General features: G+C 40.3%; 3 protein-coding genes across 4 annotated transcripts; 2 read left to right on the top strand and 1 right to left on the bottom strand.

Moving 5' to 3' along the window:
• The first annotated feature begins 633 nt into the window (after window positions 1–633).
• On the top strand, window positions 634–11,876 carry ei24 (EI24 autophagy associated transmembrane protein). Its single transcript, XM_020631229.3, has 11 exons — window positions 634–772; window positions 2,683–2,819; window positions 4,716–4,861; window positions 5,472–5,532; window positions 7,249–7,315; window positions 7,400–7,524; window positions 8,627–8,746; window positions 9,435–9,546; window positions 9,640–9,751; window positions 10,366–10,440; window positions 10,529–11,876. The coding sequence occupies exons 2-11, from the start codon at window positions 2,778–2,780 to the stop codon at window positions 10,689–10,691; spliced, it is 1,023 nt and encodes a 340-aa protein (XP_020486885.1). The 5' UTR covers window positions 634–772; window positions 2,683–2,777; the 3' UTR covers window positions 10,692–11,876.
• Window positions 11,877–13,281: 1,405 nt separating this feature from the next.
• On the top strand, window positions 13,282–22,347 carry stt3a (STT3 oligosaccharyltransferase complex catalytic subunit A). Its single transcript, XM_020631215.3, has 18 exons — window positions 13,282–13,415; window positions 14,239–14,359; window positions 14,753–14,813; window positions 14,905–15,026; window positions 15,289–15,434; window positions 16,456–16,546; window positions 16,646–16,752; window positions 16,835–16,999; window positions 17,129–17,309; window positions 17,463–17,618; window positions 17,722–17,813; window positions 17,903–18,058; window positions 19,012–19,200; window positions 19,326–19,442; window positions 19,521–19,623; window positions 20,767–20,955; window positions 21,127–21,242; window positions 21,954–22,347. The coding sequence occupies exons 2-18, from the start codon at window positions 14,272–14,274 to the stop codon at window positions 21,990–21,992; spliced, it is 2,118 nt and encodes a 705-aa protein (XP_020486871.1). The 5' UTR covers window positions 13,282–13,415; window positions 14,239–14,271; the 3' UTR covers window positions 21,993–22,347.
• A 794-nt stretch (window positions 22,348–23,141) lies between these two features.
• si:ch211-266i6.3 (cytoskeleton-associated protein 2) lies at window positions 23,142–26,685 on the bottom strand. 2 transcript variants are annotated; one of them, XM_029276883.2, is made up of 7 exons: window positions 26,549–26,685; window positions 26,105–26,184; window positions 25,212–26,023; window positions 24,512–24,830; window positions 24,361–24,421; window positions 23,738–23,984; window positions 23,142–23,639 (listed from the first exon to the last, which is right to left on the bottom strand). In XM_029276883.2, exons 2-7 carry the CDS (start codon window positions 26,147–26,149, stop codon window positions 23,372–23,374), a joined length of 1,752 nt encoding a protein of 583 aa, XP_029132716.2. In that variant the 5' UTR covers window positions 26,150–26,184; window positions 26,549–26,685; the 3' UTR covers window positions 23,142–23,371. The 2 variants fall into 2 exon arrangements, with proteins under 2 accessions (XP_029132716.2, XP_020486868.2); XM_020631212.3 differs by having other exon boundaries at window positions 23,738–23,987; window positions 26,549–26,684.
• Window positions 26,686–27,622: the final 937 nt, after the last annotated feature.

The following is a 27,622-nucleotide window of genomic DNA, read 5'->3' as shown; positions in this document are numbered from 1 at the left end:
CTTAATGGTGCTATATAAATAAAGTTATACTTATTATTATACAGCAATTATACACAGGTTCCAGTAATTGTTTCTGGCGCTGTTTAATTAAGTTTAAGATGACTCTCCCTGTAGTGGCTATTTGTCTGAAAAAATCAAAATAAACTTATATCGAATATAATCAAATGACCACTGATGCACCATGGGGATGTGGTGTACGCAGGCTAAAGAAGTCCAATGTCAATGCAAAATATTTCTGATGGTTTCTTTGGTCAAAAGCAAGCAAACAAAAGAACTAAGAAAATCATGGATCCTGCTGCCTCTCTTGTGCTGGGAAAAAAAAAAAAAAACATAGGCCCATCTAGGTGCATGCTGGTCCTCTACCTGCCTCACATGCGTTACCCAAATACCTAACAACAATACTAATGCAAAACTAAATTTAATTATTTATTTAACAAATAACTAGCAAATGAAAAAAATAACCACAATCTATTCTAAATAAAGAAAACGTGTTGAATAACTAAAAAAACAACAACACTAAACTAAAGACCACACTAATTCTAACAACCAATAAATATCTCCTACACTCCCTTTCTTTCCCTTGGCCATGAGTCTTGTATTAAAGAAGGACTACATTACCCATAAGCCCTCGGAGTCGGAGCTTGCGCAATATGTTTGCCACGGCCCTGGCTGCTGCTAGTATCAGTTTGGTGTTGTTGTTGTTGTCACATTAAAGGGGGGGCAAAAGAGAGAATTGACTAAGTTATTATAACCCTGCAGCCTGTCGTATGAGGTAAGAAAGACTACACAGTTACCTGCGTGCTCTGTGTCTGAGTTTACATGTTTTACACGTTTTTTAAGGGAAAAACACACAACAGTTAAAGTAGTTGAGCGTTAACGTGTAGCTACCGACACAGACTAGCTAGCTAAAACAAGAAAACCAGAGTCTGTCCACACTGAATTCATATTTATGGTTTTCACATATCAGACTCTTGTGTAAGACGTGGAGAGCTACCTTACATCACTGAGTGCTGGCTATCATCTTTCTGAGCTAACACACTGAGTCAGCTTGCTAACTCACACAAACATGAACACAGAGACAGACTGTTTCACATTATTACTGTGTCACTGACAAACACTCATTTCTGAGTTGGAGATGTCACGCTTTGCTTTTTGCTTTTTTTGTTACGGTAGCATGAAGACACATTGAAGGGATTGTTATGAATAAATCAACATTATTCACTGAGCAGACATTAGCGTTAGCTGTGCTGTCATCATTTCAGTTTGGCTAGCTCACAGCAAGAGACCATTTAGACAACATTTTTTATATTTATTTTATTTTATTTTATTTTATTTTATTTTATTTTATTTTATTTTATTTATTTATTTATTTTTTAATTAATTAATTAATTAATTAATTAATTATTATTTAAATAACATCCATGAAGTTGTTTGTCGTTTTTTTTCTCATGATAAAAAATGATTTCTTAAATTTTTAAGCACCACATTGGATGAAAAATAGATTTTTTTTTTTTAATTAATCAAAATAGAGCGAGAAGTGACAAAGCACAAATGAGCTTGTGCTTAATTTCATTGTAGAGATTTTATTATGACACAAACTTTTATCAGAGGGGATTACGCACAGAATAGACGCCAAACTTCACAATCTGGAGGAAGATAACAAAACAGCTCATTTGAAATATGCTGTTACTGTTTTTAAAATAATGTAATATTATTGTATACTGTACATGAAAGTTTGATTCTCATGTAACTGGGAAAATTCTTTATGATTGTGATTATTTTGTATGAATATGGTCAAACTGTCTGAAGCATCTTGTCCACTTTACAGATCTGTTTACATTTGTCTCATGCTGTTAGTCCAATCGCTGTCCGCTAATTTCTTCAGTCTACTTTATCTGTTTTGCATTTTAATTAGGTATTTTTAGTCTATATTGCATTGTGTTTGCTGCTCCTTATTTTTGTCTTCATTCTACTGCTTTATGTGCCTTTAATTGCCCCCTGGGGGCAAATATTTCTGTTTGGAATTTGTAAGCTGACACCGGCTGGGCAGCTAGTTTAAAAAAAAAAAAGTTGAGTTAAATGTTAAACTTAATGCCATGCATAATGAAGGTTAAGATAAGACCAGCGATTACCAGACCTGCAGTGTTGCTTAAATGGATTCATGTTACTGCTGAACGCTCCAATGTTTGTGTATATATATATATATATATATATATATATTTTTTTTTTTTTATAGATTTATTTTTGACTTTTTGTGCCTTTATTAGAGAGAAAGGACAGTCGTTAGAGTCAGAAATCAGGTAGAGAGAGAGTGTGGGGCATGACATGCGGGAAAGGAGCCACAGGTCAGATTTGAACCTGGGCCGCCCACTTGGAGGACTGTTGCCTCCGTACATGGGGCGCGCACTATCCACTGTGTCACCAGCGCCCCGTCTTTATATTTTAATTGAGCAGCCCCACTGAAACTGAAGTATGAGAAAAAACAAGTCAACTGTATTTGATATTGCAAGAGTTTTACTTCAGAATATTCCCCTCACAAGTCACAAATGTTTCTCTAGTAACAAAGTCCTCTTGAGTTTTATATTATCTCAATGCTTGTGGTTTTTGTACTTTTCCAGAAAGCGTTCAGCTTGCTAACTGTTGTCCTTTCCTCCTGGTTATTTCTGTTTTGTGTTGTTGCAGGTTACTGGGTGAGCCCCTCCCTGCCATGAGAGCTGACCACCAGGTCACTAGCCCCCCCTCCTTCTGCAGTTGATGGATCTGCAGCTGGTCCAGAGATGACAGACAGCGTCAGGGCCTTCCTCCGCAATGTTGCGACGGTAAGTTCACACACACACACACACACACACACACACACACACACACACACACACACACACACACACACACACACACACACACACACACACACACACACACACACACACACACACACACACACACACAAAGGGACCGTTGTACTCACACATTAGCTAAAACACAAGGCACAAGAGTCTAGTTCATTGAAGCTTTATAGATTCATGACTTAACACTAATGTACTAATTTAGCTGTTCTTGAAAGAGCAGAGACATACACCGACTGTCCACTTTATGAGGTACACCTGGAATAATTAACCACCCTTATATGCGTCAAGACAAAAAGACAGGTAGCGTATGTCCTGAACTTCAGAGGCAAACAAAAAGAGAGCAACACTTTCTTTATTTTTTTGCTTCATCTTATAGCTGTTAAATAATTGTATGATAAAGGCCTCTTATGATGTCATATGTATATTGTATGTTTTTTAGGGAGCGCAGTATTGCTCTAATGTATGGTTCATGAAGGGGAAATGTTTGCAGACAAATCCCCTGAGGTTTCAGTTAAAGTTTTATGTGCTTTGGTCCAGGACAAATGAGGACAGTTGAACAACATTTTCTATTTATTGCAACTTTATCTTCGTGTACCATCAGTTTGGATGTGAACTGGCTGAGCGACAACAAGGTCCAAAGATAATGTTTTTCTTTGATACAATTCTGTGTATCTTCTGTTTCCTCATTTATTGGTACCGGGACTAAAATATCAAAGTGTCTCTGTGCAATTTGAACAGAATTTACCTTACCTTATAATTATATCAAAAATTATACAGTAAAATCTTCTGAAAATTCTCAGGATAACAGTCAGGGACATGAGGAACAAGAATCAGTTGAAAGATATTTGTCACCTGTCATAGATTTTTCAAAATAAAATATTAGACATGACTAATATATCAAAGTGTCTCTATGCAATTTGAGCAGACTTTACCTTTAATTATCTCAATAACTATTCATTTAAACAATCTTAAAATGTAAAGGGCTATTACAATTGTTGTAATACATTTTTTATTTTATTTTCATTTCATATTCAATAACAAGTTCTCGAAATACGTGGCCACATTCTTCCTTTTTGGGCACTCGAAGCACCCGTACCTTAAATCCTTGTATAGACGCGTCATTTTTCAAGTGCCGGCTGGCTTGACCGGGGTTTTGCAAAAGACGGCTCACTTGACTGCAGTAGCTATGTGGCTAATTCAGATAGCAGGTCAGAGTCCGTAACAACACAACTGTCGGGTAAATTGACATTAATACTTCATGTCTTTAATACTGAAAATATTTTGGCTCCATAACATCTATTACAGTGTATTAGGGTAGGGTGATTAAATCAGTTTTATCTATAAATTGTGTTTGTGGAAAATCTGATATTTTATTTTTAGCCCATATCGCCCTAATAGACATTGATCCCCATTAGAGTAACACTCAGCCAAACATCCTGTCATCATCCGACCTCCATTATCCACCTCCTATATGACGGAGACTTCTCCCTTGGCATGAATTGTACAGATATGTTTGGTAATAGTTTCTAATGGTGTGGAGCGGTTTCTTAAATAGTCTTTGTGTTGGTGTGTTTAAAATGTCTGGAAATCTCCTGAAGCCTCAGCTTTGTGGTCAGTGTGCTCTACATGTTTCAGAGGGTTTTCCTGCTTAGCAAGAAGAGAAAGTCTTCTCATTGTGGTTGTTATCAAACAGAAAAGTGTCCTTAAGAATTGACACCGCTTTTCGTACAGAACCAGCCCGTCTGAAAATACACAAAAAATGTATTGGCCTAAATATTTTGTCAACACACATTAACAGCTCTATAATGAAGTCTTCTTCTTTTTAAAATCCACTGATGCATATTCTCTCTGTCTCTGTGGGTTCTTCAGGGGATCAAGGACTCCATATTGGGGATTGGAACAATCTCCAAGCTGGATGCCCGCATCCAGCAGAAAAGGGAGGAGCAGCGGAGGAGAAGGGCCAGTGGGGCCCTGGCACAGAGACGGGCACAGAGTGAGGAGCGCAAACCAGACAAGTAGGGTCAAAAGTCTGCTGCAGATTTTGAATTGCTACTGAAATGAAATCTCTCTTAACCAGAGACAGATGTGCTCATGGAGGATAGTTCATTCGTCTGATTTAGTAGCAGCTCTTCTGTAATATTTCCACTATAAACAATACTCTTAAAGTTTCACATCTTATGCACCTGCCATGCTGTGCACCGTTTCCCATAAGCTCCAACGACCAAATAACTACATTTAGCAGATATAAGATGAGACCTGGTGAGGTTTTTATTTGTTAATGTCATCCTGCAGGAGTTCACACAGTTTGAAAGTAAGGACTGAACTCAGATCAACAAATTCTCCTCAGTCTGTTTTGGCTCTTTGTTATTGTGGTTGGAAACTGATCTGTATTCTCATGACAGAGTTTGTCATGACTTCAACTTTACAAAAGAGTAAATCAAAAAGTGTTGTTGAATTGTAGCAGTCATAGATGTACACAAAAAAAATGAAACTACTGATTTCATTCAACTTGTGAGTGAAGATACTGTACATTTTTCTGCATCCATGAGTTTGTCTGACTCGTTTATCCATCTTTTATGCAACAGTGAAAGGAAGGCGTTGTCATTTTTACCTTATTTCTTTCAGTGACCCCAAAGTAGCGAGCAGGATTTTTCAGTGCTGTGCCTGGAATGGAGGAGTGTTCTGGGTAAGATATATTATTATATTGATCGATTGTTGGTATTATTATTGCCTTTACTGTCTGCACCCTGCTGCTCTCAGTTACTTCTTCAGCATTCTTATGTGGGTCATTTTTAAATGTTTTCCACCTTGTGACGTTCTATTGTGATTGTAATGTTATTGTTGCTTCAGCTCAGGAGATTCACTAAGTAATCTATCTAATATTATTGTATCTTCTGTTTAGGGCTCTTCTCCCTTCCTACACCTTTTTTCACTAAAGTCAGATATAGCTGATCATTACATTTGTCCACTTGTTACTTTCTCCCTCATTAATCCTCATTAAACTCCTTTATCTGTCAACATGAGTCTCACTTTGAACCTGTAACACACACCATGCACCACCTTCCTCTGACTGCTGTTTTCACACAGTCAGAGAACAGAGGAGTGTGTGTGTCCTGATCTTTTTCAACGATGAATCTCCGGAGAGGTTGAGCGTCTCTCCTGTCAGCCTGCTAACTGCTCTATCAGCTAAAAGAGTCGATCACAGCAGACGGATGCTCGTTCCACCGTCTGGTTCAGAGGTGGTTTAGCTAGCTTCACTGTCAGTCGTCACAGGAGCAGCAGACAGACACGAGCATCACTGCTGTCTATCATCACACTGCTCTACGACTCCATCACACAGAGCTAAACAGTGTTGAACGTGTTTTACAGGCAGGAGCTTGAAGTGGTAGAAACTAGAAGAACTAGAAGAATAGATCAACTTCAACTGAAAAACGCTTTATTATAATAATAATAATAATAATAATAATGTATTATTAGTATATAAGTATATTTATATAGCGCTTTTTGCAGACAAAGGTCACAAAGTGCTTTACATCAACAAAAAACTCAAAAACAGCATACATACAATGAAAGAAGAAAAAAAAAGAGCACTTAACACTTACCAATCAAAATCTTTGTTGTTTTCAGATAACAGTATTTGAATCTTAAGTGTTCTCAGTGTTTAAGCCGATATTAGCATATCAAGTGACTATATGTATCGGCTACTGTTATCGCAGACATGCACAAATATTGCTAGATTTATTCACCAGTCAAACAGCATTTCATTTGAGTTTCATTGCATTACACCAGCAAAGGGCGCTATATGGATTACAACGAGCATCATCAGTCTCCAGAGTGTCGAGCAGTGATGCATGTACATGTTCAGTTACTTTCCATTTGAGTAACCATCTTGTCTTTATTATATATATTTACCGCAAGTGTTTGACAACTGCATGTGAGGGACAAACACAAAGAATGTGTATATCTATATGTATTTCTAAAGATCAAACATAAATCAAACAAAGATATCAGTGTCAGATTTTTTCTCTTCCTAATATCGGTAACCGCCCTAAAAAGCCCATATCGGTCGGGCCCTACTTTAAAGATTCATCCAAAACAAATCCAGCCAAATCACTGTTTACTCTTTCTTACAAAAATCTAACCTGTACCACAAACCAGATTTCCTTCTCTTAAAGTCGGTTAAAGAATTGATTTGGGACAATCCCTGCCCTATCATGTTGCTTTGTTTACCTTTTTTATGTCTTGATTTCATTTATTATGGATTATGTTTTTTACAATTACTTAAAGGTCGACTTAAAGCTCACAGAAATGTCCATAAATCTTTCTAGTTTTTCAAGCCCTGTCGCCTGTTGTGTCAACAAGAGGTGAAGAGTAACGTCAGCGTTTATTTTTCTCCCTGCAGCTCAGTCTGTTTCTCTTCTACCGGGTGTTTATCCCTCTGCTGCAGACTCTCACAGCAAGAATCATCGGTATGTATGGCTGCTCTTGAATGCGGAGTAGGTCCTGTCGTGTGGACGAGTGACAGTCAGTGAACGCTCTGTTTTTTGCTGCAGGTGATCCCTCCCTCCATGGCAGTGTGTGGTCCTGGTTAGAGTTCATCCTGACCTCCGTCTTCAGCGCTCTTTGGGTTCTCCCTCTGTTCGTCCTCAGTAAGATAGTCAATGCCATCTGGTTCCAGGTGAGACCCTGCTCACAGGGTCACCCCCCTACATCACGCTGTATTCACTTAGTATCAAAGTTGTATCCTGTTTGAGAGGAATTGGCTTTGTGACCAGAGGTTGTTGCAATACCAATACCAGTGTTATAAAAGCCTCTGATGCCTGAAATGTGTGATCTAGTATCAGGACGTTGGCCTGTTCATACACACATCGAGTACTGCAGTTTATTAACCTCCCGTGAAGCTTGTTACCAGAAATCAATCACATTGTCTCTGCTCTAAATTAGCAGCCTACAGTACGCAGCAAATTGTTCTGCTCTGTCACCATTGATTAATTATGCCTTCTGCTAGCGGCTGCTTTTTTAAATGTGACCCAAAAAAGAACTGAATCTGGATAATAAAACAATTGAACATGGCAAACATGAGCTTTGTATGTTAAAATGGACTTCAGAGTTAGCAAAATAAGAGAAATTGAGATAAATGATCCCAGCAGGTGTCTGATCAGTACTTCTGTCTGTGTCTGTGTAAGCTGAAAGGCACGTTCAGATATCAGAAGAAGAACCCTTCACCTATCATCAAATGACCACCTGTAATGTTCCGAGCCTTCACCCTTCATCAGAGGGCCCGAAACCATACAGGTGGTCATTTTCCCATTAAATTGAATTGAATTGGATCAGCTTATGGTGTGTAGACTATTTATTTCTATCTTTGGATGTTTTTTGTTCAACACCCAGTACTTCAGTTTTTCGGATGTGCATGCTGTTTGATATTTTTATGAACACAGCAGCATGCACACACACACACACACACACACACACACACACACACACACACACACACACACACACACACACACACACACACACACACAAAGCCACAACCAGGTGTTTGAGTAAGCCTGAAGTTCTGACTCGCCACAGTGATTTCATTGGAAGAGGTTTGCACTGAAATCTGTTTGAACCTTAATGTTTATCTCGTACTTGAAACACAAAATGAAATAATAAGGTGCTCCAAACCCCTAATGTTTACCTCGTACTTATCATGTTCATCTAGTTTATAATGTGTATTATTGTCATATCCACTGACACCATCACATTAATCAGAGTGCTCTCCTCTGTTGCAGGATATAGCTGACCTTGCATTTGAAGTATCTGGATGTAAAGCTCAGCCGTTTCCCAGCGTCAGTAAGATCATCGCAGACATGCTCTTCAACCTCCTCCTCCAGGCACTCTTCCTCATTCAGGTGCGTCTTTTTGTCTGCTTCTCAAGTGTCCTTTGTTTCAAAATCATTTCTCTCACTCTCTTTATTTATCTGTATCCGTACTTTATAGAGTGACACAGGATGTTTGAGCAGCTGTAACAGTTAGGCTGCAGACTTTAAAAGTCACAAACTCGGGGTGCAGATGGCTTAGTGGTTAGGTCACATCCCAGTTAGGGAGGCACAGCCCTGGAAGTGGATGACCTGGGTTTGAATCCAACTTGTGGCTCCTATACCCAGATGTCATCCCCCACTCTCCCTCTCCCCCGATTTCCTCCTCTATCCACTGTCCTGTCAAATAAAGACAAAAAATAAATGTTAAATTTAAAAAATAGTCTCACACTCATACCATTCATAATCAAAGTGAAACATTGAATTTCAGGAGCAGGAGTTTGGACTTTAATAGCAGAAGCTTTTAGAACCATTGTCTCCATGAGGCAAACATTTTCATTTCTAGACTCTCCAGGCGATTCAGAGAGTTTTCCAAATACGGCAATACTGATGGCATCACACCTGGTGGATTAGAAAGCGGAGGAGAGGACTTTTTTTCTTCTTTGCATTGATGTTCATATTCTTTTTAAGGAATCTCTCCCCTCCTAGCTCAGGTCAACGAGATGCTTTAGAAAGACTTATATAGGCAGTGAATGTCTCTTGTAATTTTATGGTCCTGTAGGGTATGATTGTTAGCCTCTTCCCCATCGATGCCATCGGACAGATGGTCAGCCTCCTCCACATGTCTCTGCTCTACTCCCTGTACTGCTTCGAGTACCGCTGGTTCAACCACGGTGAGATACTAACATTAAAGTCTACAACAAACATTTTTCATGTCTTGATTGATTGATGAACTCAACTCTGTGGCTGTTAAATGTCTGTTGTAGGCATTGAGATGCACCAGCGGCTGTCCAACATCGAGAGGAACTGGCCTTATTACTTCGGCTTCGGTTTGCCCATGGCTCTGCTGACCGCCCTGCCCTCCTCTTATATCATCAGGTAACGCTTCCTATTCTTGATTCATGTAAGAGAGGTTCATAAATATTGTTATTCATCTTAAGCTGCCGGTTGAAGCTGTTACTTTTTGTGTTAATGTGAGTATGCTAGGTCCATTTTCCAGATGCCTCTTGGACAGTTTTTACACACAGATATCATCAAGTTACTTTCTTAGCTACTTTACTTTCAAAATAAAACACTGTGTGCCGCTGTTCATGATCAATTGCTTCGCAGAATTGGTGGTTTTTCTTTTTAACGGGTGGTTCCAGTAGTATTGCTTGCTGCAAATGAAACTGCAACACTGACATCCTGAAATATACCTGGAAGTGATCGGGAAACTCTCATCTCTCTTGTCTTGTTTTCAGGAGGGGATGATGAACCCACTGGGGTTTTTTTTAAGGAGTGAAAGAAACCACAAAATCATGTTCACTGCTTGATGAGTAACAGACATTTTGTCTTGTACTGCGAATTTGGAATAAATAGAAAAATAAACTCATCAGACTCAGTGTGCAAGGTTCTGTGCATAACGATTTTTTATCTTTTTTTACTGAGCCGATAAACGCATCAGAAAAAAAAAAGGTAACTGAAGTAAGATCTGTTTGTTCTTCTCCATGTAGCGGCTGCTTGTTCTCCATCCTCTTCCCGCTGTTCATCATCAGTGCTAACGAGGCCAAGACGCCAACAAAGCTGTAGTGAGTATAATAAACACCGTCTCCTTTCGAGTCACTTTCTTTGAATGCACGAGTCACCGATCATACTTTGTGTTTCCTCGTCCTTCAGTCACTTCCAGCTGCGTCTCTTCTCTCTGGTCGTGATGATCAGCAACAAACTTTTCCACAAGACGGTCCACCTGCAGTCCTCGCTGACGTCGTCTGCCTCCTCGGAGCGGCTGTCCTCTCCCCACACCTCCCCCGCACGCCAGAGACCCCTGCCCAATCAGTGATGATCTATTGGAGGTGACAGGAGAGCACATGATGATGATGAAGATGATGAAGGGTTTCTCTCAGTGTGATTTCCCCCCGTGATGAAGATGATGTTCGGTTTCGTGCAAAGGGTTTACATGTTTTTATCTCCCATCTGTCCCTTTTTGATTACTCGTTCACAGACACGTTTTCAGTGTGACACAAAACTCGACTGCCCCGTGCCTCACACTCAAAACACGTTATATACTCAGCTCTTCTTCTTTTCTTTTCTTTGTTTTTTCTTTTTTTTTGTATAATGTGCCATTTGAGTGACTCTCCTTTGAATAAATGACAGCACATGAAGTCATGTAGTGTTAATGTGTTGAAGCAGACTTGTGACTAAAGAAGCTTTAAAGGTTTTTGCATTGAGAAGCAAAGAGCCGTGTTTTCTTTATGTTGCAAGGCGGACTCCTTCCTCACCGATTGAAGGCTTTCTTGCACATGGATACATTTTCTCTGTCCACGGACGGTGTCCCAAAAGCTCCAGGAATAACCTTGTGTAATAAAAAGGTTCAAGGAAGGGTTGTTTTTTTATCCTGTAAGAGCTTTTTTTTTGTAGAAAATACAAATGAGTTGCTGCTGCTGCTGTTGGTAGAAACTGAAACCACATAAAGTCACTCTTTTTTGTGCGTCTACTTAAAAAGTCTTTTGGTGTCTCGTCTGATGTTAAAATCTCACCCCACTGTTTTAAGAATCACGAGGTGACACCAGCGAAGGAAAGGCTGCCTGAGTTTTAAATGTAGAAGAGAAGACACTGCCAAACTGCTGCATCTTTATTCACTTCACCTTAAACCACTTAAGCTCTGAGTTTTAGAAAGGAGCCCCGTTTTTTTAAAAGTCTTCAGCCTGGACCTGCATGCTCTGGTTTTCCAGGGAGAGCTGAAGCTAATCTGATTGGTCCCTCTGAATCATCCGGTGTGTGGTTTTTGTTGCTGTATATAATGTTAATATATCCTGAATGTTAAAGCAGGAATCTGACATCACACAGTGCAGCCATGCAGTCACCGACCTTCCCTTCACTCATCACAGAGGGGGGGGGGGCACATTTTAAAAACGGTGTGCAATCATTGTAAAAGAAGAGCATAGTGTTTGTGCAGACTGGTGTTTGTGAGTGAGGTTTTGTAAAAGTAATACGTCTTATTTCAATAAAATGGGTCAGTATTTAATAGTTTGATGATCACTGTGTTCAGGGTTTTCCTGCAACGGCTTTTTCAGTTGAAAAAGTGAGGGAATGAAGACGATGGACGAGGAAGAGCTGGATTGAGATCTGACAGAGCAGGAAGTTATTGAGTAAAAAAATCAGACTTTTTGTTGATTTGGGACTTGTTTTTCAGTTATCTTGAAATAAATAAATAATAAATATGATCTATTCTTATAAAATAATGTTACATCCAAATACTTCATTTTAATAATCAGTCAATCAGCATCACTATTAGATATTTACTCATTTCCTGTCATGATGGTGACTCAAGGTTAAATATATTAGAGAAAGGAATCTCATGATGTACCCTGAATACAATCAAACAACACACACTGTCCTTGATTTTAAGTTCTTGAGTCTCTAAAAAAACTGTTAGACTGTAATATAAAATAAAGGATTATTTAATTTTTGAAGCTTACCCTACTGCCATGACATCTTACATTTTTCAAATTCAAATTCAAAACACTGTATTTGTGGTCAGGGGCAATTCAAAGGTACATAGAGCAGTAACATAATGACAGTGAAAGGGAGACAGAATCACAAATTTCAACCATAACGTTTTATTTCCCTGAAAATAATTTATTATTTCTGTGTATTTGTAGGTACATAAAATTTGCTTTTTTACTTGTTTCATATAAATAAGAGTAAATCCTTTTTTAAAACCTATTTAAAATTATTAATTTATTTTTAATTTATTTAATCCCCAGGCTGTCCATCAGCTGGTTTTGTGGAGGTCTTCCTGCCTAATATTTTTTATAGCTTTAAATAAAAGTTAATAAAAATGTAAAATACATTTAAAAAAGCAATATTTAGAAGTAAATGACTAATACTTTATGTAATAAAATTATTAAATATTGGAATTAATATTAATAAAAAGGGACAAATAAACGAAGACATAATCATAAAATCTTCAACGTTACATTTATTCTTTAATATTGTATTTAATGTTTTAAAAACTAATAATTGAGGTAGTTACGCTCATCATAAAGGTGCAGGGCAGCGCAAAAAAAAAGCAGACTGAGGAAAAAGACCAGCACACTTTGTAATTCATCACAATCAGAACATTTCAATCCAAAACTCTCCTTCAGGTACCTTAGCATATTTTCTTACTCAGTCTATTTTTTAATAACTGAACATTTTATTGTATTTTGTTTTTATATTTCCTTTTTACTCTCTAATTCTATTATAATCGTCACTCGTATGACTTCATAAATGTTTTATTTGCTGTTTTTACCTTTGAGTGCTGAAATTCAGTTGTCATGACGGCCTCTCACCAGTAGGGGGCGACACGCTTCCTCACCGGACTAAGGACACGTCACTACACTCCAGCGGCAAGTTAGAGAAGGAACTCTGAATGACAGCCGAACGACCAATCAGACACGATTAAGATTACTATTGACTGACTATTGGCCAATAAACGCGCAGTATGGGGTGGTGAGGGCGGGTCTAGTCCACGCTGAAGGTAGTGTGTGGTAGTAGTGTATGAGAAACAGGAGCGGAGCGGGTAAGTCATACTCAGCATTACATATTAAACCTGTTAGCTTCATAGTAGCAACATTTTTCTATTAAAGCCTGTTGCCCTGGTGGTAAATGTGGAGGAGACGCTAGTAGTTTTGAGATAAAGTCAGAGAAGAAGAGCGAGGCTAGACAGTTAATTGTACAGAAAGCAGCAGATTAGCCTTGCTAGCTAACGTAACTAACACTTTTAAGTGGATGGAAAGACCTTCTATAGCAGCTGGTTTGATGCTAACTAGCTGTGAGAGGCTGTCTTATCTCTAACAGCACTTGGATTAATCTAAAGTGTGCACACGGTTTGGTTAATAGCTTCTTATAAATGTCAGCTAGCTGCTCTACATTTCCCTGCTCGGATGTTGGACAGGTCGGCTAACTGTGACAACTTGCAAGGCTCTCTGTAATTGATAGGAAGTGCAATGAAAGAGGGAACTAATAAGAGCTCTGTTGGGCTTGATTGTTTGGTTAAAACTTGCAAAATCAATCTGAAGAAGACCTGCGCAAATCCCTGCAGAAGTTTTCCATTGTGAGTGCTTCCTGGTTTCCTGACGCCACATCTTAGTGCGTGGCCTTATCTGGTTGGGCTGGACATGGAAGTTCACTCTTCAAACTCAGAAGACTTTTATCCTCTTACTTGAGTGTCTGGTTCTGCAGTAAACTTCACTGTATAATGAAATGATTTACTGTTTTTCAGGATTTTTCCCCCTCCTATATTTGAAACTTACATGGAACAATGTTGGCTTTCTCCCAAGTCCTCCTCATTGTATTTGTCTTTGTAGCTCTCAGTCTTACAGTCTCTGTCTTCCTCCCTTCAGGTAGTACAGTGAGCTGCCCCTAACCTCGCCAAAATGACCAAGCTGGGCTTCTTGCGGTTGTCCTATGAGAAACAGGACACGCTGCTGAAGCTGCTCATCCTGTCTATGGCTGCTATCCTCTGTGAGTTCTCTACACTATCAGGATGTCAACATTTGCTGTACTTTTCATATACACATGTTTTACGATACAATTGTTATTATAATGATAGATAGTAAAGGAAAGTATGGAAGCTTTATAGCAAAATTCAGATTTTCAGTCAAAATTTTAACCAAAAGCTGAAACGAGTAAGAGAGAGCATAGTCCAAATTCACAGGTAGGCTCATAAGGACACTTCTCAAGTCCTTTTGGCATCTCATAAAGATGCATAAGTTATCGTGGTATCAACACCTATATCATTATTGTTTGATTTGTACTCGTATCGTATTAAAGTTTTACATTCTGGTATCCTGACAACTCTACTAGACGTAACATTTTGTACCTCTAATCGTAATAACAAATGTTTTCTCTCTTCAGCATTCTCCACCAGACTCTTTTCCGTCTTGAGGTTTGAAAGTGTCATCCATGAGTTTGATCCGTAAGTGCTCCTCTCCTGTCATTTCCAATGATATTTGAATAGATGTAAACAGTTACTCAATGTCTTACCTTCACTCTCATCTCACCCTCAGGTACTTCAACTACCGTACAACCCGCTTCCTGGCAGAAGAAGGATTTTATAAGTTTCACAACTGGTTTGATGACAGGGCATGGTATCCTCTTGGGAGGATCATTGGAGGCACCATTTATCCAGGTACCAATCAGTGTGAGAGCTTAAAAACTTAAAACTGTGATTTTAAACATCCAGAGTAGAGCAGTCCAAGGGCTTTATGACGGTAATAGGGAGAAGGCGATGCCTGTGTGCTGCCTGCCTTTATTGGCGCTTGATCATCTTACCTGCACTCTTCTTGTTTAAATCATTTTAAAGGATGTTGATGTGCTCCGTATGTAAAGAGGAGTTTGAGCTGTGCTATATGACTATAACTGACTTGTACCCCTCTCGCGTCTCTCTTCAGGACTGATGATCACCTCTGCTCTCCTGTACCACGTCCTCCACTTTTTCCACATCACCATCGACATCCGTAACGTCTGTGTCTTCTTGGCTCCTTTGTTCTCCTCCTTCACTGCAATAGTGACATACCACTTCACCAAGGAGTTGAAGGTAAAACACACAAGTTCAATACATGACAACATCTGAGTTTTGAAGAAATGAACTCCCCATTATGTGAAAAGATGTTTTTTCTTTTGAACACTCAAGGGGATGAGCGTTGCACTTTAAAAAGAGAGTGGTCAAAGCACGAGAGGAAGTTTCTTGTAATCGTTGAACTAAAACAGGATCATTTTCTTAAAAAAATAAAAATAATTATAGATTATATACTTAAAAGAATCATAAATACTTAGTTGGTCAATGGACGCCCAGTGGTGATTGTAGAGTCTGTTGGAGCCCTCCAACCAGTGTTTGTCACCATCATGTCTGCCAGCCTACTCCTCTTCCTCTCTCATGCGACGCTTAACAGGGTAACGAGAGTGAGTTCTTTTAGATGGGCCCCCCTAAGGGAGGTTTCCTAAGGCCCCCTACTGGTCTGGGGTCCTAAGCAGTAACCTGCCTTGTCTGTTGACAAGCAGCGACACCACACTATTAAACTGTGTTTGATCCACTCTGCATTAGAAGCAGCTTAGTCACTCACAGCACAAAGTACGATGGAGTCAAAGTGCTCCAGTGATGCTCTGCTTTCTTCTTCACTCACTGGAACTTTAACAGCCATAACTAGTAAATATATCAAAGCATCAAAATAAACTCTGCATGCCCTGCCCTACTTTTCAATGGAAAAGTACTTCAATGAAATTATTCATAGCAAACCGTCCTTGTGTAATTTGGCTTAAACTCCATGGTTTGCCCGTATGACTGACTGTTGTGTTTTATCCTCAACAAGATTCACTCTGGTACTTAGACTAATAGCCAAGCAAACCCGTGCGCCTATATTAATGAGAATACTTTATTTTGAAGTCGGGAAGTTAGGAAAAAAAATTTGTTACAAAAATATTTGTTTGACTTGAACACAAACCTTTAAAAAGTAGAACCAGAGAAATGCATTTCTTTTGAAGAAACAGCTCTCTCATCCTGAGCTGTATGAATGTTTCACACTTTGACCACTAGCTAACAAGTCTTTGTGTGTGTGTAGGATGCAGGTGCTGGGCTCCTGGCTGCTGCCATGATCGCTGTGGTGCCTGGTTACATCTCTCGATCTGTTGCCGGCTCCTATGATAATGAAGGTAAACTTCAATATATGTGACAATCTATTTTTGTAAAGTTCTCTTAAGTAAGTCTTAATGAATCCCCTCTCTCTCTCTCTCTCTCTCTCTCTCTCTCAGGTATTGCCATCTTCTGCATGCTGCTGACTTATTACATGTGGATCAAGGCGGTAAAGACGGGCTCCGTTTACTGGGCGTCCATATGTGCGCTGGCTTACTTCTACATGGTGAGGAAATGTGACACTAGCACGTTTTACAGAGTCGTTGGGAGTTCCCAGATGTATTGACAAGATGTTTTTGTGGATGTAGGTTTCTTCCTGGGGTGGCTACGTGTTCCTGATCAACCTGATCCCCCTCCACGTCCTGGTCCTGATGCTCACCGGACGATTCTCTCATCGCATCTACGTGGCTTACTGCACAGTGTACTGCCTGGGCACCATCCTCTCCATGCAAATCTCTTTTGTTGGTTTCCAGGTAAGGAGTAACATTAACTATTTTATATATGATTTACTCTTATACTAGTTTACAGAGAAACAACAAGTCTTCTTGAATTATCAGGGTCAAAATATCATCTAAGTCTCTCTCTCTTGTCTCCTCTACCAGCCGGTGCAGTCCTCGGAGCACATGGCAGCCTTCGGTATGTTTGGCCTGTGCCAGATTCATGCCTTTGTGGACTACCTGCGCAGCAAACTTAACTCTCAGCAGTTTGAGGTTCTGTTCAAGAGCGTCATCTCTCTGGTTGGCTTCATCCTGCTGTCTGTGGGAACTGTTCTCATGCTGACAGGTGAGATGGTTTACAAGCTGCAGCGTTTATTTAGTTTATTTGAAATCTTTTGAAATGTGTCGTTTCTTCTCCTCTTCCTAAGTGAGAAATATATTTTTTTAAAAGCTGATTTTCTTTGAATCACGACTGACTTAACGTTAAATGTTCCTTCAGGTAAGATCTCTCCATGGACTGGGCGTTTCTACTCTCTGCTGGACCCCTCCTACGCCAAGAACAACATCCCCATCATCGCCTCCGTCTCTGAGCATCAGCCCACCACCTGGTCCTCGTACTACTTTGATCTGCAGCTGCTTGTCTTCATGTTTCCAGGTGAACGCTTTGCAGAAACTCACAGAGTTACAAGCTGTCTTTTAGTTTTCTGTGTATGTGTTGAGTTTTAACTGACAGTTTGTTGCCTGTTCTTTCTTTGCAGTGGGTCTTTATTACTGTTTCAACAACCTGTCAGACGCAAGGATCTTCATCATCATGTACGGAGTCACCAGCATGTATTTCTCAGCTGTCATGGTACGTCTCATTAAACCTTAATGGAATAAGCTGTGTGTACTTATAAATGTAAACACTGTTTTCATCGCTCCTTTCTGCCCCCCCCTCAGGTGCGTCTCATGTTGGTTCTGGCTCCAGTCATGTGCATCCTGTCAGGCATCGGTGTGTCTCAGGTGTTAACCACGTACATGAAGAATTTGGATGTTAGCCGGCCAGACAAGAAGAGCAAGAAGCAGCAGGACGCTACCTACCCAATCAAGAACGAGGTAGGAAGGCTTGAGGGACTGGCTCAGGGTGATGATGGAGAGCAATGTTATCTGCAGTCTGTTGACATTTTCTCTGCTATGTACAGCTTCATGTTTAGTAAAGTGTATATTATAGGTTCTTTCACACTTGCAGAAAACTCCTGAAAAACTTCCAGGAGGATCTGTATGTGTGAACGCAAAAAGCTGAATTTTTCGCTCTGGCTTCACCCGGAGTTTCTCCTGCCAGACCCCTAGTATTTTTTTCTACATCAAGTCTGAGTGGACTGGTGTGAGAATGCAGCAGGATATTATCAGGAGAATTCTCCTCTATCCAATGGGGGAGTGTTTTTGTTTATATACTGCGACTGCTGCACGGTGCGTAGAGTGTCTGCACACGACCACTACAATCTCCGTGCTCGTGATTAAACTGCTGCACTATGTTTTCTGTTCTCCACTCTTCTATCATATTGTGATTCTATTGATATGAAGACAAATATTCTTATTAGAGCATCGGTTAGTGAACTCTGTTTCTTCTTCCGCAACTTTGCGTCATTTTTTGCGACAACACACCCCCCCCCCCCCCCCCCTTCCTGTCTGATAGGGATAGTCTCCCTATGTGAACAGCCAGGTCAGGAGAATCTCCAGAGCAGTCCTCCTGTACCTATCTGGATATTTTCAGGAGTGCAGATGTAAAAACAGCTTAAGTGTGCATTAGCAGCACATAAAAAAATAAAATCAGCTGGATTGAGTGTAAACTGTTTGTGCTCATACTGAAATAATCCCATATGACGCACTCATCCATCAAACTGTAGAATCAGAGTGTCATTTGTAAATAGTATATTTGTGCTCCTTCATCTAATTTAAAAAAATGTGTTCCAGTTTTGCTAGCTTTGAATTCCCCCTCTAAGGATTGACGGTCCCGCAGACAGAAGTGTGAATGTTGACTTGAGTCCTTGGTTTCGTTCTCTCACCAGGTTGCCAGCGGGATGATTCTGGTCATGGCCTTCTTCCTCATCACATACACCTTCCACTCTACCTGGGTGACCAGTGAAGCGTACTCCTCCCCCTCCATCGTCCTGTCGGCACGCGGAGGTGACGGCAGCAGAATCATCTTTGACGACTTCAGAGAGGCTTACTACTGGCTCCGACACAACACCCCCGAGGTCGGTCATACCCGCTAAAAACAAGAAGTTAATCAGTGTAGGATGTTTCAACATGGTTATGATTGTTTGAATTGTAGACGTTAGATTAACTACATTAATCAGAGTTTTTTGTTTTGTGTTTTCAGGATGCCAAAGTCATGTCGTGGTGGGATTACGGCTATCAGATAACTGCTATGGCGAATCGAACGATATTAGTGGACAACAACACGTGGAACAACACGCACATCTCAAGAGTTGGACAGGTGAGCTGGACAGCCTGCGAGGTCATGATGTTGATGAAGTGCTGCTGTGTTGACTGAGCTGTTTTGTTTGTTCTGCAGGCGATGGCGTCCACAGAGGAGCGGGCCTACGAGATCATGAGGGAGCTGGACGTCAGCTACGTCCTCGTCATCTTCGGAGGACTGACGGGATATTCCTCAGATGGTACGTCTCTTACATCGGAGTGTCACACGCTGTTAAACCTCTACGATTACTGACTCACATTCACACGGTGAAGATGTAAGGATCAGAACTCGGTTGTTTCTTATGTAATGGGATTGGAACAAATCTGGGAGACTATTAAAAATAACTTTAAAACATCAGGATGAATAAACAAGAATCTTAATCTCTGACACTCCTACCATGCAAAAAAGAAAATCTTCAAAGCTTGTTACATTCATTTTTAACATCATTTTAAGGAAAAATGTCTTTTTAATCGTGGAGCTGAACATTTCAGATTGAACATGTCCAGACTTTATTTGTCAGGGAGTGGAGGAAAGAAGTCTGCCAACTTTGTTAGCTTACGTTTCCTGCAGCTCTTTTATTAGAAATGACGGAACTTAAATCAAATTGACTGGATGTCGTGGCATTCAAACGCTAAAGCAAAACCTTAATAGTTTACATGATTTGGGTCTTTGTTTATTGTTGAACAGTGAAGACAACAACTCCCATGATCCCACGCTACAGTGTGAGGTTATTATAGTGCGTTCCATTTGATTTCGGAAGTCGGAAATTCTGAGTTACCGGTCTAATAAGTCATCAGGAACGCCCCCTAAAGTTGGAATACCTACTTGGAAACTCTGAGCAACTTCAATAGTCCCAGTTAAAAAGATCCAACATGGCTGCTACGTGCATAAACAGGAATGTTTAAGATGTAACTGTTGTGTATGTTAGCAGCTTAGTCATCTTTTAGTGTACTGAAATCTATCACACTGATAGTATCGTGCAGTTTCTATCTGTAGACATGTTGTCATGTTATTTTTGCATGTGAACTATTACATAGTGTGATAGTATCGTCAGGTAAAAGAGGACAAAACAAAGGTCCTCCTGGCCGACTTGCACCTGAAAAGCGGTTAACTCACTTAACTGTGATGTCGTCCCAGCTCTGAGGTCTGAGGTTAAAAGGAACGCACCATGAAAACAAAGTGTTTGGTAGCTGTTTCGATCAACAGAATCCTACCGGCTCAAATGACAAATTGTGCTTTTAAATAAAAACTTATGAAAGGTGATTATTTTGCTTGTGGTATTATTTGGCCAAGACATTTTTTAACCCCACTTCTCTAATGAATCTTTCTGTCTGCGTCACAGACATCAATAAGTTCCTGTGGATGGTCCGTATTGGAGGGAGCACAGACACAGGCAAACACATCAAGGAGCACGACTACTACACTCCCACCGGAGAGTTCAGAGTGGACCGCGAGGGTTCGCCCGTCCTGCTCAACTGCCTCATGTACAAGATGTGCTACTACCGCTTCGGACAGGTCTACACAGAGGCCAGTGAGTAACGACCACAGGGACAGGTTGTGAAATCTCTGATGACCCTCTAACCAGAGCCCGCTTTTAAACGACTCTCTGGAGGGCATGTTTGAAAAGCTATATCATATTCTTTACTTTAATCAAAGACTAGGGTTATCTGCCTTATTATGATGATGTGAATGTTTTCTGCAGAGCGCCCTCCTGGTTATGACAGAGTGAGGAACGCTGAGATTGGGAACAAAGACTTTGAACTGGACGTGTTGGAGGAGGCCTACACAACAGAACACTGGCTGGTTAGGATATACAAGGTAACCTCATATTCTGTTATTTGACATCTCATTTACATCACAGTCTTCATGAAGGGTTTGGAAACCACAATTTGTTTTTGCTTGTCATATTGATATCTTCTTCTTATTAGAGCTGCAATTGTTTTGATATATTTAACAGGTCCAGGTGTTTACAGGTGGAGTCTGTAGCATTTTTCACTGCAGCTTGTAAACACAACATTTGGCTTTTCACCCCCAGATGTGCACGTTTACTGCTTGTACCTCCACTGCAAGCTAGCACAAGCTGACAACCGGTAAAAGCTATCACAAGAAGCCCTCGGTTTGCTTTATCTGCTTGCCGTTTCAAGTCACTATGATTTTATTTTCTCTTCTTTGCCACTATGTCCATCATATTGGATGGTTTAAATCACGTCCAAACACTGAAATGTGTGCTTTCATTGGCTGGGAGAAACACACCAGCTCCCCGTCAATGAACTGTTCCTGGTCAACTTTTTTGAGAGAGATTTTGTGATTTTTCTTGGTCTTAAATTCTTAAGAAAATAAATATTTGTTGGTCATGAACTCTTGGTCTTAAATAAACTTAATAACTGTTTCAACCACACCTGGAAGACCTAAGAAGTCTGACTGATAAGAGGGCTTTATCTGTGTGAGGTTTAATTAAGGTATACTTAAGTCTTTACAGCCTTTTATTACACAGACTGTTTTAACGTAGTCTTGTGTTTGATGTTTCAGGTTAAAGATCTGGACAACCGGGGTCTCTCGAGGACATAAAACCTTCCGATTGCAGTGAAAGGAGCCTTTTAGCGCACAGCACTGAACACCTTCCCCTGTGGTCTGCAGATGAGCGGGGAAAAGAGTACTTTTTATACTTTTGTTCGGGGAAGAAATTTGCATCTATGAGATTTTGTTTTGGGTTTTTTTTTTGTGGATGATTTTCATTTTTATTTTTTTTTTATTTTATAATGAAATGTCTCATCTGGGATCAGAGGGAGTGGGTGTCAAACGTCCAGTCTGATGTCGGGAAGTGAAAATCACCGTGAAGCGTTCAAAAGAAAGCAGTGTTCATTCAAGAGCGTTTTGGATTTTTACAATGTGGTCAATAAAAGAGGAATTCAAAACAATCAAATCATTGTTTTGTCTTTTTTTCAGACTGTATAATTTATGATTGATCTTAGAACTAACTAATGCAGTGGTTTTCAACTCGTATAGCCTTGGCATCAACAACCAGGGGCGTGGCACAGCCCCCCTTGAATTCTGATTGGCCACACCAAAATCCAAATCTGTGATTGGCTATTTACCTGATCAGATTAAAGTTAAAATCAACTTTTCTGGCTGTTTTCAAGTGTGCTGGTAGTTGTCTTTATGTTAGTAATGTTTTGTTTGTACTTTGTTGTAAATAAATATATGCAAAAACCTGTGCACACTAACTTACAGTGGGTAAACTAGCCAATAAAGCTAAAGAGCACCGGATATTGCATGCAGTATCTAGTGCATTTAAATTGTGACTAAGCACATCTGAGTCCCTAAAGGATACAGCTAAGAAGATTTATTTCCAAATTCTTTTACTTACAAGCACATCATTAGTGGGGATAGAAAGGGTGATAAATCTAATTCATTTGCATGTGTGCCCAGAAACTCCAAGCTACCGCTGCATAACTCTGCCCCAGGTCAGCCACCCCGGTCAATAAGGTTGTATAGTTGTGGCTAGGTGTCATATACATGGGGCCATCTCTGTAGAAAGTGAACAATGGGGGGAAGATGTGGACTACAGGAGTGGCAGATACGATTGATTGATTTTAACTGATTTATCGCATTTATTGCCTTCTGCTTAGAAACCTTTAAGTAGATACGTGTAGTGTGTGAGCTGTATAAAGATGCATTTAATAACTCTTTAAAGTCTGCAACAAAAAAAAGCAACAATTTAAAACGACACAATTTTCTTTTATTGTAGTGTTGAGGCAACACATGTCAATGTTATATTAAGATAAACAGTGTCTTTATTATACATTCAGACCAGAAAATAATCTCTTAAATCGCTGTTAATGACAATAAGTAAAATCACATTAAAACACCACAGTATAAAGTGTCCATTAGCGTCAGTCCTGTACATTTATAAAAGATTCTTTTAGAACAGCACATTAAACGGCTCCTCACATTCTGGGCTGGTCGGGCAGCTCTTCTAACAGTGCAGGGTTCTTTCTGAAGATGTAGGCGTTTGGATCGTCGTCCAGCTGCGCCAGCCCAGCCAGAGACGACACGCAGGGGTCGTGATCCAGCAGCATGGTGGGCAGGTGAGACAATTTACGCTCGATGCGGCAGGAACGACGTACCGGGGTCAGAAACTTCAGATCTTTGATGTAACTCTTCCTCTTGGATGTGCTCATGCTGACCTCCCCCCCTTCAATTGTTTTCTTCACACTGAAACAGGAAAAAAGGTTAAAAACAGGGTAAATAAACGACTGACTCATTCTTGGTTTCCTAATAAAACAGCCGAGAAGACGAGTGGAAGGACTGACCTCTGCAGGTAAGGTGTGGTCTTCACACTGTACTTAACTACTGATGCGTCTTCCTTGTGCGGCGTCGTCTCCATCACACCTTCATCACTTTCTACTTCCTCCACATCATCCACTTCCACTTCATCCTTCAGCTGCTCGCTAACATTCTCAGGTCCTTCATCCTTCAGCTCCTCCTCTCCTTCACAATCTTTGTCTTCATTTCCGTTTTCAACTTCGACCTCTCTGCACACATCTGTCATCTGTGAAACTTCTAAAGGAAACAGAAAAGGAAAGAAGTCTAAATTTTGTTGATTGAGACATTTTTTGGACTCTGACGTCTGACGTTAGGTTACAAACTGTAAAACACATTAATGATTCAACGTCATGTTTTCAGTGCTTTGGTTGGGAAGGTTTTGGTGCAACAGCGGCCGACCTCCTAATGATTGAGAGTGTTCCAGTTTTGCAAAAGTTTTCTAAATGAAGTCTCCTGATCTAGATCTTTGACATTTGTAGAAATTGTTCAAACTTACTCCTCTTACTTAAGTGTGTTCACACACAGACAATCCAATACTGGCCTTTTAACACCCTTCATTATTCATTAGATGATGATTAATGAATATAATATAATAATGATATGAACTCACCATCACTGCATCCTGAGGGTGTGGCCAAGGCCTCCAAAGCGTCGCACAGGTTCACAACAATCTGTCAAAGTGAAAACAAAGACAAGAACATATTTAACCGCTGTGGAAGGTTACATTTTAAATGCAGTGAAATCCCGGCCCGTGTCCTTACATCATCCACTCCGTCCTGCTGGCCATAAAACACATCATCAGAGTTTTCAAGCAAGTCCAGCGTCGTGTTCATGACCGCTGGAGTCTGGCTGTGTGATGCCACCTCTGCTCTCCAAGTATTCTGTGCTTCCAGACCGGGCTCAGGATCAATGCTGCTTGCTTGAGCTGGCCGAGTCTTAACAAGAGACTGACACTGAGGTTTAGGCCCACACACACAGTCCGGTTTAGCAGAGACTTTGGTTTTCGGTTGTACTGCTGCTGTCATGGCTGGTCTTTTGAACGTCTTGCCCTTGGAAGCCTGCCAAGTTGCAAGTTTAGCTCTGCAGAGGAAATTAAAAAAAAAAACATCCTTATTAAATATTGTTGATGTAAATTCAAATGTGAATTTGAATGCAGGGTTGTCAAATACAATACTTGGATGCTTTTCAAGTCCAAATGTTTCAAAATAAAACAATCAGCAGTATCTAAAATCACTGGAGCTTTAAAAACAACCTTCAGATCTTCACACACATTCTTAACCAAAGCTGCCATCCTTTAACAGGGTGCAGAGGTTTGCCCAATTTTTCTGGTAATTCAAAACAATACGCAATATTGGATGCCTATAACTCGTATTTGTGTTGCTGTGGTATTGAAACAGGTTTCAATATTGTTTATTTTTGGTAAAATCGTATCAGTTTTAAATTCTTGTTTAATAAATGTACCTTCTCTCCTCAGCACTCTCCACGTTTAATCTGTACTGACTGATGGTGCTCGAGACAGGAGGTTTGTTGAGCTTCCTGTCCGTCACTGAAACCTTCAGCTTTGAGTTCAGACCCCCACTCGCCTTGATGGGAGCCACTTTAGTGTTTCTGGTGCTGGTACTGGTCAGAGTTGCTGGGATGGTTCTGACAGGAGGGCGAGCAGAGCGGAATCCAGCAGGAGGACGGCTGGTGACGGGGCGCTTGGACACCAGAGCAGGTTTCTCTGACACTGACCTTAGAGGTACAGGCTTTTGTGTGCCATTCCCCAGGGCGTCCACAGCAGACTTGGACCTTATTTTAGTTACATTTCCAACCCTTTGGATCTCTGTTTTTGGTGCTGACGGCTTGGGATCCACCGCGCCCACAGCAACACTTGACCTCCAAATGGATCCGATTTTCGACTGGACAATCCTTCCTTTGTACGTGCCAGGAGCAGGTTTTGATGATGTCACTGCAGCTGGAGGCTTTGGAGCTTCTGCGACCATCTTTTTGTGTCTCACAGCCTGTTCAGAGAGGAAGGCCTGGCTGTGTGTTTGACGTTGTTTGACCTCAGTAACTGTAGCTCCTCTCACATTTCTCTGCACAGTCTTTTTCAGAGCCTCGCCAGAAGTTGACCTAGTGTCTGTTTGTTTTTCTTTGGCTTTGAGCGGCCCACTTTTGGCCAGGGTCTCCTCTTTTTTGTTACTTTTCAGTTGGAAGGGAGGAGCAGAATTTTTCTCTCTTTTAACACTAGTCTTTCTTCCAAGTGTCGGCTGAGCATTTTCCTTGTTTCCCTAAAACAATAAGCACAACAAGGTGGGTTAGTTTGGGGCTGATTCAGGTCAAACCACATATTACAGGTAATACATTCCTACCTTGTTTTTGGAGTAGTTTCTTGTTGAAACTGTGACGACGTCCATGGTAAAGCCTCAGCCAGGTTAATGAATGCAGATTTCTGGATGGTAAACAGAAGAATACATTAAGATGATTTCATACTGAATAAAACAGGTTTAACACGATCTTTAATTTACATAATTCGTGCTGGGTTTACACTTGAATTGACTCTCTATGTAACACAGTAGTTTCAACACACATATGAAAGTGTTCGTTATTGATATTGCGTTAAAATACTCAGTTTCGACAACATGTTCAATACAAGTCACTTAGAAAACTGTTCATTTATTGGCACGTTGGAAAAAGTAAATATCAGGATGTCGTTGATAGAAGCTGTACAAAAACATTTAACATAGTTTCTACTGCTGTGTCCTGACTATATCTCCACCTGTATTAAAGTATAGAAAGATGAAATGTTAACTTACTCTCTTGTCCTCCTTTGTAGTGTCAAACTCCAACGACTCCTCAGCAAAACACTAACACGTCCGTCTGCCTCAGTGCGGAGAGCTCATTCGATTTGACTTGTCGCGGCTGCACTGCGATTGGTCCAAAAGTATCGCGAGATGTCAAAACCAACCAATGGAGTGGCCCGATATTTAGAGCGAGAGTTTCGGGAGTTTTTGAGCATCACACATTTCAAACAAACCTCGTGTTCTGTTTGAATGTTTGAACCCAAATAGGATTCCTTTAGTACCGGTCCATGCTCAGAGCCACACGCCCAGTTCATGATGAAACAACTCAGTTAGTAAACATTATTAGAATTATTTAAACATTTGAACTATTTCATTTAAAATAGAACCATATTTTGAGTTTCTTAAACATGTAACTAATAAGTCTATATGTCAATGACTTTAATCCTGAACTTTTGACACATATTGTAAACTGTAATGTCTGATTGTTTTTATATTTATACATAAATCAAGTATGAAAGCAAACTTTATGACCTCATGTCAGTTGTAGTAATCACCTGGAGACCAATGAAAACAAAATCTTGTTTCTGAAATTCTTATTTGATTGTGTAAGTCAGCACATTAATGCCTTTTGTACCATCATCTGTCTTAATAGCAGCTTATAGGCAGTGGTGCAGTGCAGGGTATACACAGGTATACAGAGTGTACCCACTTATTTTTCAGTCTTCATTGGGTATACCTATTTTTAATCCCCTCTGATTCTCATCATTGATTGATTGAACATTTTCAGTAGTAGGCTATGCTGCAATTTTATTTCCTAGTCTCTATGTTGTCTCTAATTGGCTAATACACACAAGCACAATTGAATGTATGAACATATGAACACTATTTACAATTATACATGAGCAGCATTATAGGATAGGAAGGGGGGGCAGAGGCTCAGTCTATAGGGATATTGATGTTGGTCTGTTTGCTGGACAGGTACCAGGTCACTTCCAGAGTACTGCTGAGGTGCCCTTGAGCAAGGCGGCACTGAACCCCCAACAGCTGCGCTCCCTACTCTGACAACTCTCCAATAACCCAGAATCT

This window comes from Labrus bergylta, chromosome 14 (genome assembly GCF_963930695.1).
Source record: "Labrus bergylta chromosome 14, fLabBer1.1, whole genome shotgun sequence".
Lineage (NCBI taxonomy): Eukaryota > Metazoa > Chordata > Actinopteri > Labriformes > Labridae > Labrus > Labrus bergylta.
This window is presented reverse-complemented; position numbering and strand designations above follow the sequence as displayed.

Coding starts and splice junctions, on each gene's coding strand:
- ei24 (XM_020631229.3), top strand. CDS start 2,778: ATGACAGACAGCGTCAGGGCCTTCCTCCGCAATGTTGCGACG. Junction 7,525..8,626: donor TCAATGCCATCTGGTTCCAG/GTGAGACCCTGC, acceptor CCTCTGTTGCAG/GATATAGCTGACCTTGCATT. Junction 8,747..9,434: donor AGGCACTCTTCCTCATTCAG/GTGCGTCTTTTT, acceptor ATGGTCCTGTAG/GGTATGATTGTTAGCCTCTT.
- stt3a (XM_020631215.3), top strand. CDS start 14,272: ATGACCAAGCTGGGCTTCTTGCGGTTGTCCTATGAGAAACAGGACACG. Junction 19,624..20,766: donor GACGGGATATTCCTCAGATG/GTACGTCTCTTA, acceptor TCTGCGTCACAG/ACATCAATAAGTTCCTGTGG. Junction 21,243..21,953: donor GGCTGGTTAGGATATACAAG/GTAACCTCATAT, acceptor TTGATGTTTCAG/GTTAAAGATCTGGACAACCG.
- si:ch211-266i6.3 (XM_020631212.3), bottom strand. CDS start 26,149: ATGGACGTCGTCACAGTTTCAACAAGAAACTACTCCAAAAACAAG. Junction 26,024..26,104: donor GAAACTACTCCAAAAACAAG/GTAGGAATGTAT, acceptor TTATTGTTTTAG/GGAAACAAGGAAAATGCTCA. Junction 23,988..24,360: donor ACCCTCAGGATGCAGTGATG/GTGAGTTCATAT, acceptor TGTTTCCTTTAG/AAGTTTCACAGATGACAGAT.